We start from the raw sequence: 16,487 nt of genomic DNA, 5'->3' as shown, positions 1-16,487 counted from the left end.
TTAAAACAGTACTAGGTGAAATTTTATTTTGTCATTTTGGCACACTTTGTCTTCCATACAGAATAATATACAGTGTAGCTAACAATTCAAGGAAATTATTATTACTTCCTTCTACGCGTAATTTCGGGATGGGGATTCCCAGTTTCAATATTATTTTTATTTTCATACAGATGGTAGCTCAAGAATAACTCTTTCACTATAGTCTCTATCACCCAGATTTGTCTTCTATAAGGAAAAGGGGCACTCGTACGAACTTGGGACTAGAATGCTGCTAGTTAACGGTCAACTCACGGAAACTAACGATCATTGGCGAAGGTTGAGCCGAATGGATAAAGGGAAACTGTGCGCAAATAAAATGGGTGAGAGACTAAATACACAGGATACGGCATTTCCCGTTTCACTTTGATTGTTACAAGGATTTTGGGAAATTTTGTGGCCCCTGCTCGCCCCCTCAATTAATGTGTCCTAGAAACGCTACTGGATTTAAACGTGGGACGGGCATTCAGGATGGTACAAAATCTTCAGTATAAAAAATTTCAATACAGTAAAAGCTTTCAAAATAAATTATTATATTCAAAAACATAACATGAAACACTAGACTATGAAAAAAATAAATGATAAATATAAGTAAAATTTTATCCAAAAAAAAAATTAAAAAGAAGATTAAGAATAAGAGGGAAAACTTTGTGAAATATGTTTTTTTTTCAGTAAAAGATCACTTTGAATTTTTTTATCCAATATGAATTAGTCAATCCAACAAGTTTTCAAGTGATTTCTGCATTTGTCAATGTTCTTAGGACTTAATTACAAAACCAGTTGAAGATAATAGACGAGTAATGATTAAAGATTGTTAAATAACAATAAATGGAATTAAGTTTTAGTATAATATGACAATACAATAGCTGAATTATGAACATATTCAAAGTTTTTTTGATTACCTAATCGTACGATGAGATGGCTAATATTTTGGTCATATTTCATCAAATCAAATAATTACTCAGACAAAATGTCTGGACGAAAGTATATCATACGGGTAGTATACAGCATCGTATCACGAATACGGGTTTTGACAAGGTCTTATTAACCCGTGTTAAACTAAGCCCACTATACATCGTTTTGTGGGCGTGGAAATGAGATTGCAGGGGCCATTTTGATTGGACAATATTTAATTGAATATGAATACGTATGACACGATGACAGTAGGCGTACAGTTTCCCTAAATGACTAACAAGCATATATATACATTTGTTTAGAATACTGTGAAAGGCAATTTCTAGGTTATATAGCCTATTAGGGCCATTGTAAAGCTAAATATACTTTATTAGGGTTTTTCTAAAAAGTTACGGGAATTCCCATTGAAAAATATATAGGAAAAATGTCCTTTTTACAATACATGTAATTCTCAATTTGTTCGGAACATATTCCGTTAAATCTGGAGTCTATATTCATAGTTTGAAATTTACAAAAACTACGCCTGGAAGGCCCTGAACCTGTCAAGCAACTTATCTAGACCACTATAACTCTGTAAAGGTATACTAACTCTAAGGATGACAACATAATTGAAATTCATCGGTGGACTTACCAAGTGTCATAACTATACAACAGAATCCCTCTATAATCTGATAAATCCATAAAGCAAAGTAATAATTCGTTAAAATAAGTAATTTGGAAACATGCTTAGAAGAGTGTTTCAATAATCATTTATCGTCTTTTATAGAGATTTTATTCTTTATTCATGGCACCAGGAAAGTCCAACTGTTGGATATATACATACAGGTGGTATCCTTTTAAAATTGGAACATAGACAAGTTTAAATTCTTGTTTTCAATCGGGATCCCTCTAAATTCTTCTTGACTGTCGCCTTCTCTATGCATCCCAATGGTATTCGCGCATCCATTGTACGGCAAGGTGTCACCCCCAAGAGTAATCAACAAACCTCCACTGGATCCGGGGCAAGTCTCGGCTGTATGGTACACAAACGACGGTTTTACGGGATCAGTAATCTCGACCGCTAGCAGCTTTCCCACTGAAATCATCTTAGGTCCTCCATGAGGATGGGCTATCACTACTGGTATGAAATCCCGGTTTCCCCGTGGCCAGGGGGCGGTTGTATTTAAAAGCGAGGACTCTTTGATCACCTGGGGTAAAGTAGATTCTTGAAGTTTGATAATCACCATCTTGTCGGTATTGTCGATATCGGTGGAATATACTCTTTCAGTCTTTACTGCTTGGAATTCGATTTCACATTTGACTACTGGCTTTCTTTGGCTTTCTTCGACGGTGGCCCATACGTACCACTCATTCCATTTTTTTAAAAGCATTCCGTAAGATTCGGAGATACTTTTGTCCTCAAGCGTTGCAAAAACCTTGACCCATGGAGCGATATCGTCGGATTTGGTGATATGCATTATTTTTGGCGGTACGGTGTCGATTGTAAAGACGCTTTTATCATGTAATCCTGAACAGGCGACTAACTGAACTCCTTTACTCGTCACCACTTGGCTCTGATCTTCACTGTCGTAGAAAAAATCAACCGTACAATTCACCACATCGGTTTGATTTTCAACGACATGATCGTTGGTTAAAACGAAATAGAATCCCAGTCCCTTATAGACTGCTCCTGAACCGTAACGAGCTTCCCTGTCAGGGGGCTTTACTGTCAGCCGTACCACTCGTATTCCAATATTTTTAATATACTCCAAAATTTCTGGTCGTCGCCACTGTTCGGGTATATTTTCCATTCTAAACCCGTTGAATTTAAAGAATCTAGCATGATTGGGATTTTTTGTACAAGTTTGTACCAAGGTTAAATCCGGTACTGCCTCTGTCGCTATTTCAACCTGCATGGTCAGTTCGAATTTCTCGAACAGATTAAAAATCCAACAATTTACAATACATATTCTATAAAAGTATCGTGTCCAATAGCTTGGTAGGTCTATAACTAGTATAAGTTATGTTTTCTGTGGTCAGACTGGACTCGAACAGAACAAAATATCGTTTCCAACTTGTTAGCAGAAGCACATACAAACAGTTTTCATTGCTCAGAATTAATTGACAGAACACAAACAAACGAACACGCTAGTTTGAATAATTGTGGTAACTGAATAAGCAAATCGAAACTGTGTCAGGCCTACTGTATATTAAGTTATTGATAAATAAGCCACGCCTTTCTTTTGATTTTTTTTATTATTTACAATTATGGGGGGCTATCTTTTCCAAAAATGAATATTTCGTCAGAATTGAAGATAACTGTCAAATGATGGGTATAGGCCTAAGGGTGGGGGTCTGCAAGTTTCTACCAAGCCGAATAGGCCTTACCACAGCATCATTATGTTGACATTGGTCAGCAAATTTTGGAAAATGAAGTCAATTTTGTAGTTCTGATTATTGAAACGTTCAATAGAATTAAGCGGATTTCGAACCACATGAAGGCCTAAAATAATAGGCTAACTTATACTATATAAACACACGCCAGCAAAGATAAGCATAGGAATTGGGGCGATGAAATAATTTGGCCTAACACTAGCAGACCGCTATATATTGAGGTAGTAAAAATATTAATGAAGGTATAGGATATATAGTCTTACTATATATTCAACTAATATAAAGTGCATGGACTGTTCGTGTTTATGTTTGAATCTGCCCCAAACTTTAGATTAAAAGTAGACCTAGTAGACTAACTAAGTTCTAAGCTTTTTCTTCTTTTTTAATATGTATTCTAATTTTTTCAGACTGAAGCCACCTGTTCTGTCGTGTACATCTACGCTTCTTTTGAATCGACACATCCTGGTAGCGCCTTGAACGAGTTTACAGATATCGCTGTGCACGGGAAGCCGTCTGTTCTCTCAATCATTGACGACAAGGGCAGACCACTCTATGTGACTTATGAAGGGAGAAAACTCAACCACAATAATACATGCTACAACGCCAGTTTTAAAACACTGTCTTTTAAAGGCAAACCCCCAGGTAAATATGGATTTAGATAATTCTAAACCTGCATTGTTGCTTTTCTTCCGATTTTCTGTATTTTGTGCGACTTCTATTTATCTGTTATTCATTTAAAAGAGCCTGATCCATGCTTGATTTAAACCATTCAATTGTATTTTAGTCTAAAATTAATGCCTATGTCACCCCGGCCATACCGACACCATCCATCTTGCCTCCTCCCCCTCTCCCACAGGCATTTTGTAGATACGCCCCTGTTTCTAAAGGGTCGGCCCATTCGGCAATTCTCGACAGTTTTCGTAAGGTGATATGTGGCAGAGCGCTAGCGTAACTGTTTGGGGTCAGCCGAATGTGGAAGTAAGAGAACATATAACTAATAATATCATTGTTATTCTTTAGGTGCTGATGTTATATGTAGAAGAAATGGAGTAGAGAAGGAATGCTCGAGGGTAGATCTTCAACTCAGTCAATATAATAAATATTTATGTCAAGGTGAGATATTGGTTGTTTTGGTTTTGGTTTTTTTTTTCGGGGATTTTTCCCTGTGTACGAGCACAGGCCCTTGAAGTTCTGTCAATATTAATAAAATATGAAAATTTTCTCCACATTGCCCATATTTTTTATTTATATTGAGGAAGATGAGTGTTGGTTCTTTGACTCAAGTAGGTTGGGCCTCTCCCCCTGGAAGGAGAATGCTCTACTGCATTCTGAGACTCTCCGGGTGTCAATTTAATGCCTATTAATATTTCTTGGGGTGAGGGCCCCCTTCAGGGTCCCTATGGTAGTTGAGCAACTGGCAAAGCTATGCTATCAGTGTCTCTGAAGGGTCGTTTACACGAGAGTAAATTCCCCTAATATATATATATACCAATAAAAAGTTAAGAATACTTCTTAACAATACTCTGAACTCAATTTTTTTCTTCAGAAAACTGGGAACATCTGAAGAACCCGTGTGAACCGCTGGCTGATTTGAACCAAAATTCCAACCTCTACCACCCCGTAGAGTCTGACTCAAAAAAATTCATACGGTGCGACTATCTTGGTAACATGTACGTCAACCAATGTCCGGAGGGACATACATATGATCCGGACACATATACCTGCGGTGATCAATCCCTTGCGGAAACTATGCCTGGACGGACACCTTTTCCGGACCATTTGAAGAATCCATGTTTGACCGCAGCAGACAAAACGGGCGTTCAATTCTTTGGTCACCCTACAGACAAAACGAAATTTGTACAATGTGATTTCACGAAGCATACGTGGGTAATGGGATGCCCCGACAAGCAGGTCTGGCAACAGATCGATAGAACCTGTACCGTGGACTTTGCATGGCATCCTACGTCCGCCCCCGTCACCCCAGATCCTAGTATTAAGAATCCCTGCACCACGGGTCAAGAGTTTTTCCCAATTCCACACAAGCCTGATCAATTTATACATTGTGCGAATGGGATCATGTACGTACAATCGTGTGCCCCGCACATGCATTATGATCGTGTTAAACATGTGTGCGGTACGGGAGAACCCATCGGTTAAAATTGGGTAATTTATGTGTGTAATGATAGTAAAATAAAGTCAAACACGAGACTCACCCCACTAACGTCAATATTTTTAATAATAATAATAATAATGTGACAAGATATAGATTGAACATGAACAATAATGATTGTAGAAAGAGTAATATCCCAATAAAAACCAAGGGTGGAAATTCTGTGTCCATGCATTAAAACAGCCCTAATTTAAATGAGCTCTTCCAAACATACTTAACATGACCGAATGCATGTTTGAAGAGTCCAAAATTTAACAGGTAGCAAATAATATCTTCAATTTAAAATGAGCTCTTCCAAACATGCATAACAGTTGTATCAAATTGGAAGAATGATCAAATGTATGTTGATGAAGTCCAAAATCTGACAGATAGTGACTACCTACCTATGTTGAAAATGAGCTCTTCTGCCTACTGCTATATCACAGATGCATGGCAGAGATCATTATTGTATACAGGGGTGTTAAAATGCACGGTACTCTAAAACCTACTAGGTCAGTGCTTTTTTACTCAGATTAAACATCTTCACAATGTCAAGCTATTATGACCTTAACATTGTGAAGATGAAGTTTGTAATAGCTTGACATAGTGAAGATGAAGTTTGTAATAGCTTGACATTGTGAAGATGAAGTTAGTAATAGCTTGACATTGTGAAGATGAAGTTTGTAATAGCTTGACATTGTGAAGATGAAGTTAGTAATAGCTTGACATTGTGAAGATGAAGTTAGTAATAGCTTGACATTGTGAAGATGAAGTTTGTAATAGCTTGACATTGTGAAGATGAAGTTTGTAATAGCTTGACATTGCGAAGATGGGTTATAAAGGGATATCACAATAACAAAGTTAGTTTTCTATTATTTTTAAAAACCTGATAAATTCAAATAAACTCTTATATTTATAACAAAATATAGAACTCTTATCAAGAGGGGGAATAAGGTCACAGGTCAAAGTTCAAACCTCAATTTACTGTCTTTTATCACCTGACCTGTATAGTCAAGCTGAAATATTTTTGCTCATCAAGGTACCTTCAAAACATAAACAGAACCAGACGACTTTTGAGGTAGTCTAAGTGGTAATCAACCTAATGTATATAGAGTGATTTAGAAATACCACTGTTAAAATAGTACTCAATACATCAATTGTAGAGTGATATAGAAATACTACTGTTAAAATAGTGCTCAATACATCAATTGTAGAGTGATATAGAAATACCACTGTTAAAATAGTACTCAATACATCAATTGTAGAGCGATATAGAAATACTACTGTTAAAATAGTGCTCAATACATCAATTGTAGAGCGATATAGAAATACTACTATTAAAATAGTGCTCAATACATCAATTGTAGAGCGATATAGAAATACTACTGTTAAAATAGTGCTCAATACATCAATTGTAGAGTGATATAGAAATACCACTGTTAAAATAGTACTCAATACATCAATTGTAGAGTGATATAGAAATACTACTGTTAAAATAGTACTCAATACATCAATTGTAGAGTGATATAGAAATACTACTGTTAAAATAGTACTCAATACATCAATTGTAGAGCGCTATAGAAATATTAAAACACATATTTTAGGTTTTGTTTTAATATTCAATTACTATGTATTCTACCTCAAAAATAAAAGTAGACAGCTTGTGTTTATGTTTTCAATCAGACCAGATGAGCAGAGCAAACCTTCGCTGGACTATAGTTTATTGAAGTAAGACATGTCACAGTTTTCAGTCTTTTAAATGAAATATCTAAATGCCTGTTTTGAGGTCCCCAAAAAGAGGTTAGTCATTCTAATAAAATCTTCACCATGTCAAACTATTACAAACTCTGTCTAAAACCTTGACATCATTAGGCACTTTGTAAAAGACCTGTGCATTTAAACTAGTTCTCATCTGCCATTGTAGACGCCATTTCTTTACTTGTGCTTTCTAACAAGTCATTTGATTGGCTATATATTCAACTCTCACAAGGGAGATAATTGTATATTTTAAAGATTGCCACCAGTTATCTCAAAACTAGTCAATGATCAACGAAGTTGGTAATAGGTTGACATTGTGAAGATGAAGTTTGTAATAACATGTCCTAATTATAAGATAGGGCAGCCATTTTCCCTTCTAAGATTAAGCTCTTGTATTCTTTCAATAAACAAACTCACTAACAACAAAATTAAAATTCCAAAAAAACACCATAAATAATCCAGGCCTTTTTGCATGAAGATAATGTTAACTCGCACAAACCAAAACTCAATTAAAATTTTGAAAAGTGCTTCAAAAAAGCTCAAATTGAGTTCTTTAAGTTGTTAAAGGAAATATAAAGACTACTGTATCCTGTGATTTATAACATCAAGGCCTGATGATCCATGTTCTTATTTCAAAATAATGGAATTCCTTAATCATTCAGCACTTTATTCTTGAACATCTAGTCACTCAGTAGTCTTGATCACAAAGTCTTCTTTAGTTTTCTCCAAACATAGTCTTGATCAATAGGTTAGAGACAATCTTTGAAATGCCCACCGAGGACGGATTGCGCTTTTCAAATATTTCATCAAGATTAAAAATTAAAGTGATGTCTACATTTCTTGGTTATAATTCAACTGCATGAAAATCGGTAATCCAATTTTTTAGCAATAACAGATAAACTTTTGTCGTGAAAAAGCAAAAATAATCTCCTTAAGACGAATTTACAGTCCAGCATTCTGAAGCTCAAATCAGACAAGACTGGCAAAAAAACAAAAATACAGTAAAGATGAAAAATCCAATGAAAGGCAGCTACTGTATAATGTATATTTAGCTTTGTTCTTGAACATCAAGTCACTTCCAGTTTCAAGTCTTGGACACTAAGTCTCTTAACATTTAAATACTCCAAGCATGTACACTAGATCATTCAACTCATAGTCTTGATCTTCTTAGTCTTTGAGCCAATAAGGTCTGGATAACCCAAACACTCATCAAATATGGACGTATTAACCATAGCACATTACGCATAAATTATCACGGGTCACATGACCTGCTACACGAGCATTTGCTTTTCGTCTAATTTTGTCCGTAGAGATTTTCTCACACTGGATTTAATGGTTCGACATTTTGGACAGGTATATTCATCAGGAATGTTCGCTTTGCGTATTTTTGCACATGACAAATGTATCCACACGGAGCAGTCATTACATTCTATCATCGGACGTCCAGAATACGGCTTCATACAAAAACACGAGATAAGATCCATAGAGTCTTCGTCTGAAATACAAAACAAAAATAATATATCAACTAACCTATATATAGACACAGTTATAGCCTCAGCCACGTCATGAGGACGATGGGGGAAACACGTCGAAACATTGCATAAAACTGTAACCAGTGATTGTTGTTCCATAAAGCTGTGTCTATATATCGTACTCACAATTACTAAATGCCATTCAAAGACTTAACCCTATATAAATAACTATATTTACACCCTAATTTTCTGCTCCTAGCTTACCATACAGAAAAATTTCCTTTTAGAGCTAATACAATGACGTTTTACAGAACAAAATATATTTACTATCAAAATGAACAAATAATTTCCATAGTCAATGAAATGAAATGGAATTTTCTGCTCCCAGCTTAATCGTACAGAAAAATTTCCTTCCAGAGCTAATGAAATAGAGTTTTACATCCTCAATTACTGCTCCTAAGTAGTTTAATTCAGATGGACAATGCCATGCAGTGTGCAATGAGGGAAAAAACAGCAGAATAATCCTACAGTTTCTCAACAAAAAAAGTATATAAATCCAACAAATCATAACTGGCTTATCTCATATTAACATCACGTTTTGGATGAATATCCTCATCAGTACAGATAGTTAAAAAAAAAGTCGCGCTAGGTGCTAGGAAAAAAAATGAAGAAAACAAAAGCCTACCATCATTATCGTAAGAATTATTTTCTTGTTCACTGGTGTAAGATAAATTAGAGGATTCAGATAAAAAACTATCAGCTGTTCCCGTACTACCTAGAGGACTTGAATTATACTCAGCTCTCAACTGAAAAATAACACAATTACTGTTTATCTTGTAATCATTTCTTGTTAAAAATACAACTCTTAATCATTGATTCTATCAACACTGGTGACCTACTACATAAAGATGGGTTCCCTCAGTTTCATTTATGAAAATGAAAATGCGAATACTTATGTGAATAGAAAGTAGAGGTGTTCTAATGACTTGAAAAAATACCAGTTTGTCTTACATGTCTATAATTAATTCATAGTTAGCTAAATTAGACGAGATTTACTGGAATTCCAATGAGTGACCGATCAAGAAAGGTCAGAAAGTCTTTTTTTGTTTATCCAGACTGTACATACATGGACATTTATGATTGGTTAAAACTCTTAATTATATGCAATAAGAACATAATGATATGATTAAGAATACATGATAATTCATAAGAAACACCAATCAATCAAATAGTTTGCTTAATTTGACACTAAAAAATAAGGAAACCCATCTTTAATACATGATATATGGGGTGGTCCAGAAGAAAAATGATCACAATCTTCATTTCTGGATTATCAATAAAAATCTTCCATCAAAGATACAGCCCTTTTTTAAGTTTTGGTAACTCTTTTGCGGAGTCTACCTACATAATGTTTCTAAGGTAAAGCTAATGAAATGCTTGTCTTACCTCGGCCGGTGATTGTGGGGTGGTCGGTGAATCATATTGTGTATATGATAACACCATGGTACAAAACTGTAAAAAATCGTCACTAGTCCTTTTTTTCTTCCTGTGAGGTGGCCCACTATTCATCTAAAATTTAAAAATCAACATTTTAACAAAATGTTTGACGTTCAACAATGAAGCCAGTGTCTTGAAAACAATTTAAATGAATGGAGTTGTACGTCCTAATTTTCTACACAAAGTGGGCTAATGAAAACGAAAACTGTGTATGTGTGGTTATGGTGATTTCATGGCAATAAGTTACTAATCAATAGAAAGCACTGACACAGGATTAAAACAGTGTAATGGAACTAATTGCTAGAATTTAGGGCTGCAACGATTCTTGAAGTTGTGATTCGATACGATACTCATCCAACGATACGATTTATCGCGGTTCATTTATTAGAGAAGGAAAGAGAAAAAATAGTAGAAATTTGTAGATGTAGATTATTGTTTATCATGGAAGTATTTGGGAAAACTTGTCCCAGAAATTGAAAAAAATTGCAATTTAAAAATAGCAGAACAAAATAGTAGGTAGGACTCATAAAAATCACTCATTCACAGCTTTGGTTCAAAACATGGTACAACCTGCCAAAGTGAACGAAATAGGTGTCAAAAACATAGGACCCCTGAATAACCCCTTGTACACAAAGGCTTTTTATTCATAATATACCTTATTGTTATTGTATGGACTGTCACACTTGAGTAATTACTATGTATACTCATATACTGAACCCGTTATACTCTGACCTTTGACACCAAAATGACGTCACAACATGTCCGTCCTCATTTCTGAATGAATTGTTGTACATATTCTGTCAAGTTTGGATTTAAAATGACGCTAACCTGTTGATTCGATTTTCTTAAAAATGATGCCAAATGTTAACAAAGTTCTGTGGATTATGAAAATATCAAAATTCACAAATTTTATGAACCGAATTCCCCAGAAAACATAAGTTTTCAAACAAAGGGATGACCAATCGACCATCCCATTTCTTTACGATGATATTTTAATTTTCCGATTTCCACTCAGAATTGAAACAGAATTGTAGCGAAAATTTACTTCAAACTTGTTTCAACAAAAAAATCTATGTCATTTTTATTTTGTGAAATTTACACAACCTGAAAATCCGGGTCAATCTACTCGAGTCAAGTCTTCCATTGAACAGACGACAAAGGCGAAGCAGGTCGCCATATTGGAAATCGAAAGAAAAACGACTAATGAAACTTATCTTTGAACGCGAATATCTCTAACGCAACTTTACGGATTTCAATGAAACTTTAAAACAAGTTTCCTTCATGGATTGGGAATTAAATGGCGAAGGAATTTTAAAAATTGATAGATTATAAGACGATTGAGGGTCATTTCGTTTCCATTCCCTGTCCCAATCAAAAATTTCATAAAAATCAAATGGTCCCCTGCCCTTCTTAAATTTCGAATCCATATCTCTGATTTCAATAAAATTTTCAAATATTTTGGAGGACATAACAAGGCTTCGATCTCATTAGAAAACCCCCCCAAAATCTTAAGAAATTGAAACAATCAAAAGAAACAAAGCAGGAGTGCCCCCTTTTTTTGAGAAGCCATTTTATCTAAGTGAAACTAAATCTAACCTCAACAAAACTTGATGCTGAAACTGTTCTCTTTCTTCGACTCGAATTTGGGGCTAAATTAAACAATAATGGATTATTAATTAAATACATTTCAACCTGAACAAAAAATTTAGATTTAGCTTGCTTGGCCTGAGCTAGCCTAGCGAATACCTAAATCTCTAAATGTGACAGTTCCAGATTGATAGAACAAGTTCATTCCGATCCCCATCTCAGCATCTGCTTCAGATCTAGTTAAAAATATAGGGCCCCAGGCCAAAGTTGAGTTCGAGCGCTCAAACACATAACATAATCCCAATGAATAAAGACTAGCCTAGATTTGACATCTAACTTTGCAAAAAAAGTGTTCGCATTTATTTGACCGATTTTCCATAAATTTAGCCCAGCCTAAATTCTACACTTTTTACAAAATAATTTTAAAGCAAAATACCTTTAAATTTTTCCTGAGTCATCCGTGAAGCCATTTCCATCATTTGTTTTTAAATATATTTGGCAAAGACGCCAAAATCCAGAGAAAACCTAAATACTACGTTTGTCCTCAAACCACAAGCCGTGAAAAATGTTTCAGAGTGGAAAATGACGACAAGGTCAGAGTTCACAGGTCATGAACTTACCTCATTTACATAATGACGTCATTATCTCAAGGTCATCTCACAAAATTAACCTACTTCCATTATTAGGTCAAAATTTGACCCAAATGCAGAAATTCTACCATTGGAAATCACTTCTACAAAATCAATGCATGATCGCACATTCATAAAAGTTCTAGAACAGTTGCAGAAATTGATAAAACATTCCATTTTCAACATCAACTTTCCACTTGCCATTGAACTACCGGACATTGTATTTGCTGTTTCGAGTATCAAGACGTAAACTAAAGTGTAAACACAGCAATGTCACTGGTTAATCAAGTCAAAAAAACCATTGAAAGAAACCAGTGTTGTCTGTAGTATCTTTTAAAATAAAGTTGTCGCCCGTTATTTGATCTACGCTTTTAAAGGGACAACTTCGGCATTCTTTAGTCTTAGAAACGGGATTTAGTTAATCTAATCAGTAATAGTATTCGCAACTCACCGTTTAAATTTTAGCCTTTAAATCCACGTATGTCCGAATTAGAATGTTAGAATGACGACACGTCAGTAATGACGAAGTGTCAATTGGAGAAAAGATGTACATGTATATAGAAATAGAAAGTGAAACTAGACCACACAGGCCTACGTTTAAAATCTCCTAGATTTTCCCTCGTTATACTGCTTGATTATTACAAATGATATTTCTTTATATATTAATACGTTGTGTAGGCTATCGAAAAACCTATCATAGATTTACAAAATACGTATGGACTTACTCCACTAATTCATTTGCCATCTCTTCTCATGTTAAAACACGAAATTCAATCTTCTACAACTTTTTCCAGAAATATCGTTGAAAGCTTTCCAAAATGTGGAATGAAATATGTGGCCTGACCAGTTCTCAATGTCTCCTAAAAAATTCATTATATGATGACCATGAAAATTTGGAGCTACTAAAATTGAAAGTAGACTACTACCGGTTATATTCATCCGCTAGAGTTTGACACTTCACAAAACGACTATTTTTAGAATTAGCCTTCCGCCTTTAGGTCTCTCATCATCTCACCAAATCTGAAAGATAATGCAATTTCAGACATCAAATTCCAAATCTAGACCAAAAATTACCCAAAAATATGCATGCAAAAACCCCAAAAGGGAGAGAGAAAGAAGATTTCTAAAAATAGGCCTGAGTCCGTGTCCGTATGGTTCTTATCCTCACAATGTCAAGTTATTACGAACTGCGTCTCATACCCTGACTGAAATAGCCGCTATTTTGGTCTAATGGAATGCAGTGATTTGATTGGATTGTAGCGAAAACAACCATTGAGAGGCCTCGACAGAGAGTCTGTAAACAATGTGACAAAGAGTTTAAGTAAAGGTCTCTGTATTCGGCAGGAACAATCCAATCAAATTTCTACATTTACAAACTTACGTGATACAAGAAAGGTGACTATTGCAGTCAAGGTATAAGTACGAATTTCGTGATAGCATTGCATTGTGAAGATGGGTTCTTACATGGATAGTAACTATAGGTCAGGCACAAAGTTTGGTATGGAAATTCACAAAGGAAATATTATACAGTATACCATAATGAATTATTTATAGTTGGTCAGCATGTCAAAGCTCTCATATTCGAAATTGAAACCCTTTTTACAAACTGAACTGCTCCATCTATCAGACCTCTGTAGTGGCAGAGCCAAAGGGGGGCAGAAGGGGGCAGCCGCCTCCCCCTTTCGCAGCCCCGATAGCAAGTTTTTCGGGCAAAAACCTCATAACTAGGTTAGAGATTGGGGTAATCTCAGATATCTCCCCCCCCCCCCCCTGGACCTCTGTCAATCATGTTGTATTTTAGACCACAGTTTTCATGAGTTAACCCTTAGGGCTTGGCGTTTAAATCGATTAACTCATGAAAATTGTGTTATAAATCTTACTTGAGTACACCATAATGATAAGGATAAATTCAAATCACAATTCAAGAGAATCGAATATGTCCTCAACCGAACTCTAAAAAGAATAATAGAATATTACACATATACCTATTCAAATACAAAAATAGATATACTACGCCATTTTACTTCCTGTGATTACGGATTAGGCTGCCCTAGTAACATAACAAGAGTGTGGTCTGGTAACTCTTACAAGGTAAGAAATTGGGTAGAAGTCAGAACTTTTAAAAAAGTCGGAGGTATCTGGGTATCAATTGTCATATAGTATTTTGTGTTCTTATTCTTTAGTATTCTTTATGCTGCCTAAAATGGCGAACTACAAAATCTAGTCTAGACAGTACAGTATATGTCGTAGATCACATCATTGAGTCTTTACATTCTATCATATTGTTAGGCCTATAACTATAGTTGTATTATTTTATTTTACTACTTTCCCTCCCTCAAATTATGTAGGTATATGGACTAACAAATGGTCCAGAAAGAAACAACTATATTTTACAAGGATAACAGCTGGGTCGACTGGAATTATAACAGAAAAATGGATATTTCCAGAGAACCGATTCCTACAGGAGATGCAGCTGTTCTAACAGAGAATCGTGTGGAGCTTGTCAAACACGTAACTTCCACCAATATCATTAACTCTTTATATCAAAGACGAGTGATAGATCTAGATGAACTGAATCAAATCAAACTAGAGGAGAGACAACATGGTCGTCGTGCTGGGGTGGAAAAACTTCTAGATAGAATACACTACAGTGGTCCCCATGGTTTAGATAAGTTTATTAACAGTTTAGCATCCTCGGGTTATCCTAATTTGGCCAATAGACTACAGGAATATCAACGAACAACACCAAACAGAACAGACCAGGAAACACAAAATCAAAGTTCGGCAATTAGACCACATGAATTGCCTCAGACAACACCAACCAGGACAGACCAAGAAACAGAAAACCAAAGTTCGGCAATTAGACCACATGAATTGCCTCAGACAACACCCACTGGAACAGACCAAGAAACACAAAACCAAAGTTCGGCAATTAGACCACATGAATTGCTTCAGACAACACCAACTGGAACAGACCTAGAAACACCAAACCAAAGTTCGGCAATTAGACCACATGAATTGCCTCAGACAACACCAACTAGAACAGACCAAGAAACACAAAACCAAAGTTCGGCAATTAGACCACATGGATTGCCTCAGATAACACCAACTGGAACAGACCTAGAAACACCAAACCAAAGTTCGGCAATTAGACCACATGAATTGCCTCAGACAACACCAACCAGGACAGACCAAGAAACAGAAAACCAAAGTTCGGCTATTAGACCACATGAATTGCCTCAGACAACACCAACTAGAACAGACCAAGAAACAGAAAACCAAAGTTCGGCAATTAGACCACATGAATTGCCTCAGACAACACCCACTGGAACAGACCAAGAAACACAAAACCAAAGTTCGGCAATTAGACCACATAAATTGCCTCAGATAACACCCACTGGAACAGACCAAGAAACAGAAAACCAAAGTTCGGCAATTAGACCACATGAATTGCCTCAGACAACATCCACTGGAACAGACCAAGAAACACAAAACCAAAGTTCGGCAATTAGACCACATGAATTGCCTCAGACAACACCCACTGGAACAGATCAAGAAACACAAAACCAAAGTTCGGCAATTAGACCCCATGGATTGCCTCAGATAACACCAACTGGAACAGACCTAGAAACACCAAACCAAAGTTCGGCAATTAGACCACATGAATTGCCTCAGACAACACCAACTAGAACAGACCAAGAAACAGAAAACCAAAGTTCGGCTATTAGACCACATGAATTGCTTCAGACAACACCAACCGGAACAGACCAAGAAACACCAAACCAAAGTTCGGCAATTAGACCACATGAATTGCCTCAGACAACACCAACCAGGACAGACCAAGAAACAGAAAACCAAAGTTCGGCAATTAGACCACATGAATTGTCTCAGACAACACCAACTAGAACAGATCAAGAAACACAAAACCAAAGTTCGACAATTAGACCACATGAATTGTCTCAGACAACACCAACCGGAACAGACCAAGAAACAGAAAACCAAAGTTCGACAATTAGACCACATGAATTGCCTCAGACAACACCCACTGAACAGACCAAGAAACACAAAACC

At 35.9% G+C, this 16,487-nt stretch overlaps 3 protein-coding genes across 3 annotated transcripts; 1 reads left to right on the top strand and 2 right to left on the bottom strand.

The window, feature by feature from the left end:
* Positions 1-1,787: 1,787 nt before the first annotated feature.
* Positions 1,788-2,846, bottom strand: LOTGIDRAFT_163394 (hypothetical protein; the record flags this gene model as incomplete). Its single annotated transcript, XM_009059476.1, has 1 exon — positions 1,788-2,846. The coding sequence occupies one exon, from the start codon at positions 2,844-2,846 to the stop codon at positions 1,788-1,790; it is 1,059 nt and encodes a 352-aa protein (XP_009057724.1).
* A 714-nt stretch (positions 2,847-3,560) lies between these two features.
* LOTGIDRAFT_163393 (hypothetical protein) lies at positions 3,561-5,481 on the top strand (the record flags this gene model as incomplete). Its single annotated transcript, XM_009059475.1, has 4 exons — positions 3,561-3,566; positions 3,732-3,966; positions 4,345-4,437; positions 4,871-5,481. The coding sequence occupies 4 exons, from the start codon at positions 3,561-3,563 to the stop codon at positions 5,479-5,481; spliced, it is 945 nt and encodes a 314-aa protein (XP_009057723.1).
* A 3,024-nt stretch (positions 5,482-8,505) lies between these two features.
* On the bottom strand, positions 8,506-8,730 carry LOTGIDRAFT_88690 (hypothetical protein; the record flags this gene model as incomplete). Its single annotated transcript, XM_009059366.1, has 1 exon — positions 8,506-8,730. A coding segment is annotated over one exon (225 nt), but the record flags the coding sequence as incomplete, so codon positions are not given.
* Positions 8,731-16,487: the final 7,757 nt, after the last annotated feature.

The sequence above is a fragment of the Lottia gigantea genome, assembly GCF_000327385.1.
Source record: "Lottia gigantea unplaced genomic scaffold LOTGIsca_39, whole genome shotgun sequence".
Classification (NCBI taxonomy): domain Eukaryota; kingdom Metazoa; phylum Mollusca; class Gastropoda; family Lottiidae; genus Lottia; species Lottia gigantea.
Note: the sequence above shows the minus strand (reverse complement) of the source record. Positions and strands in the feature narration are given on the sequence as shown.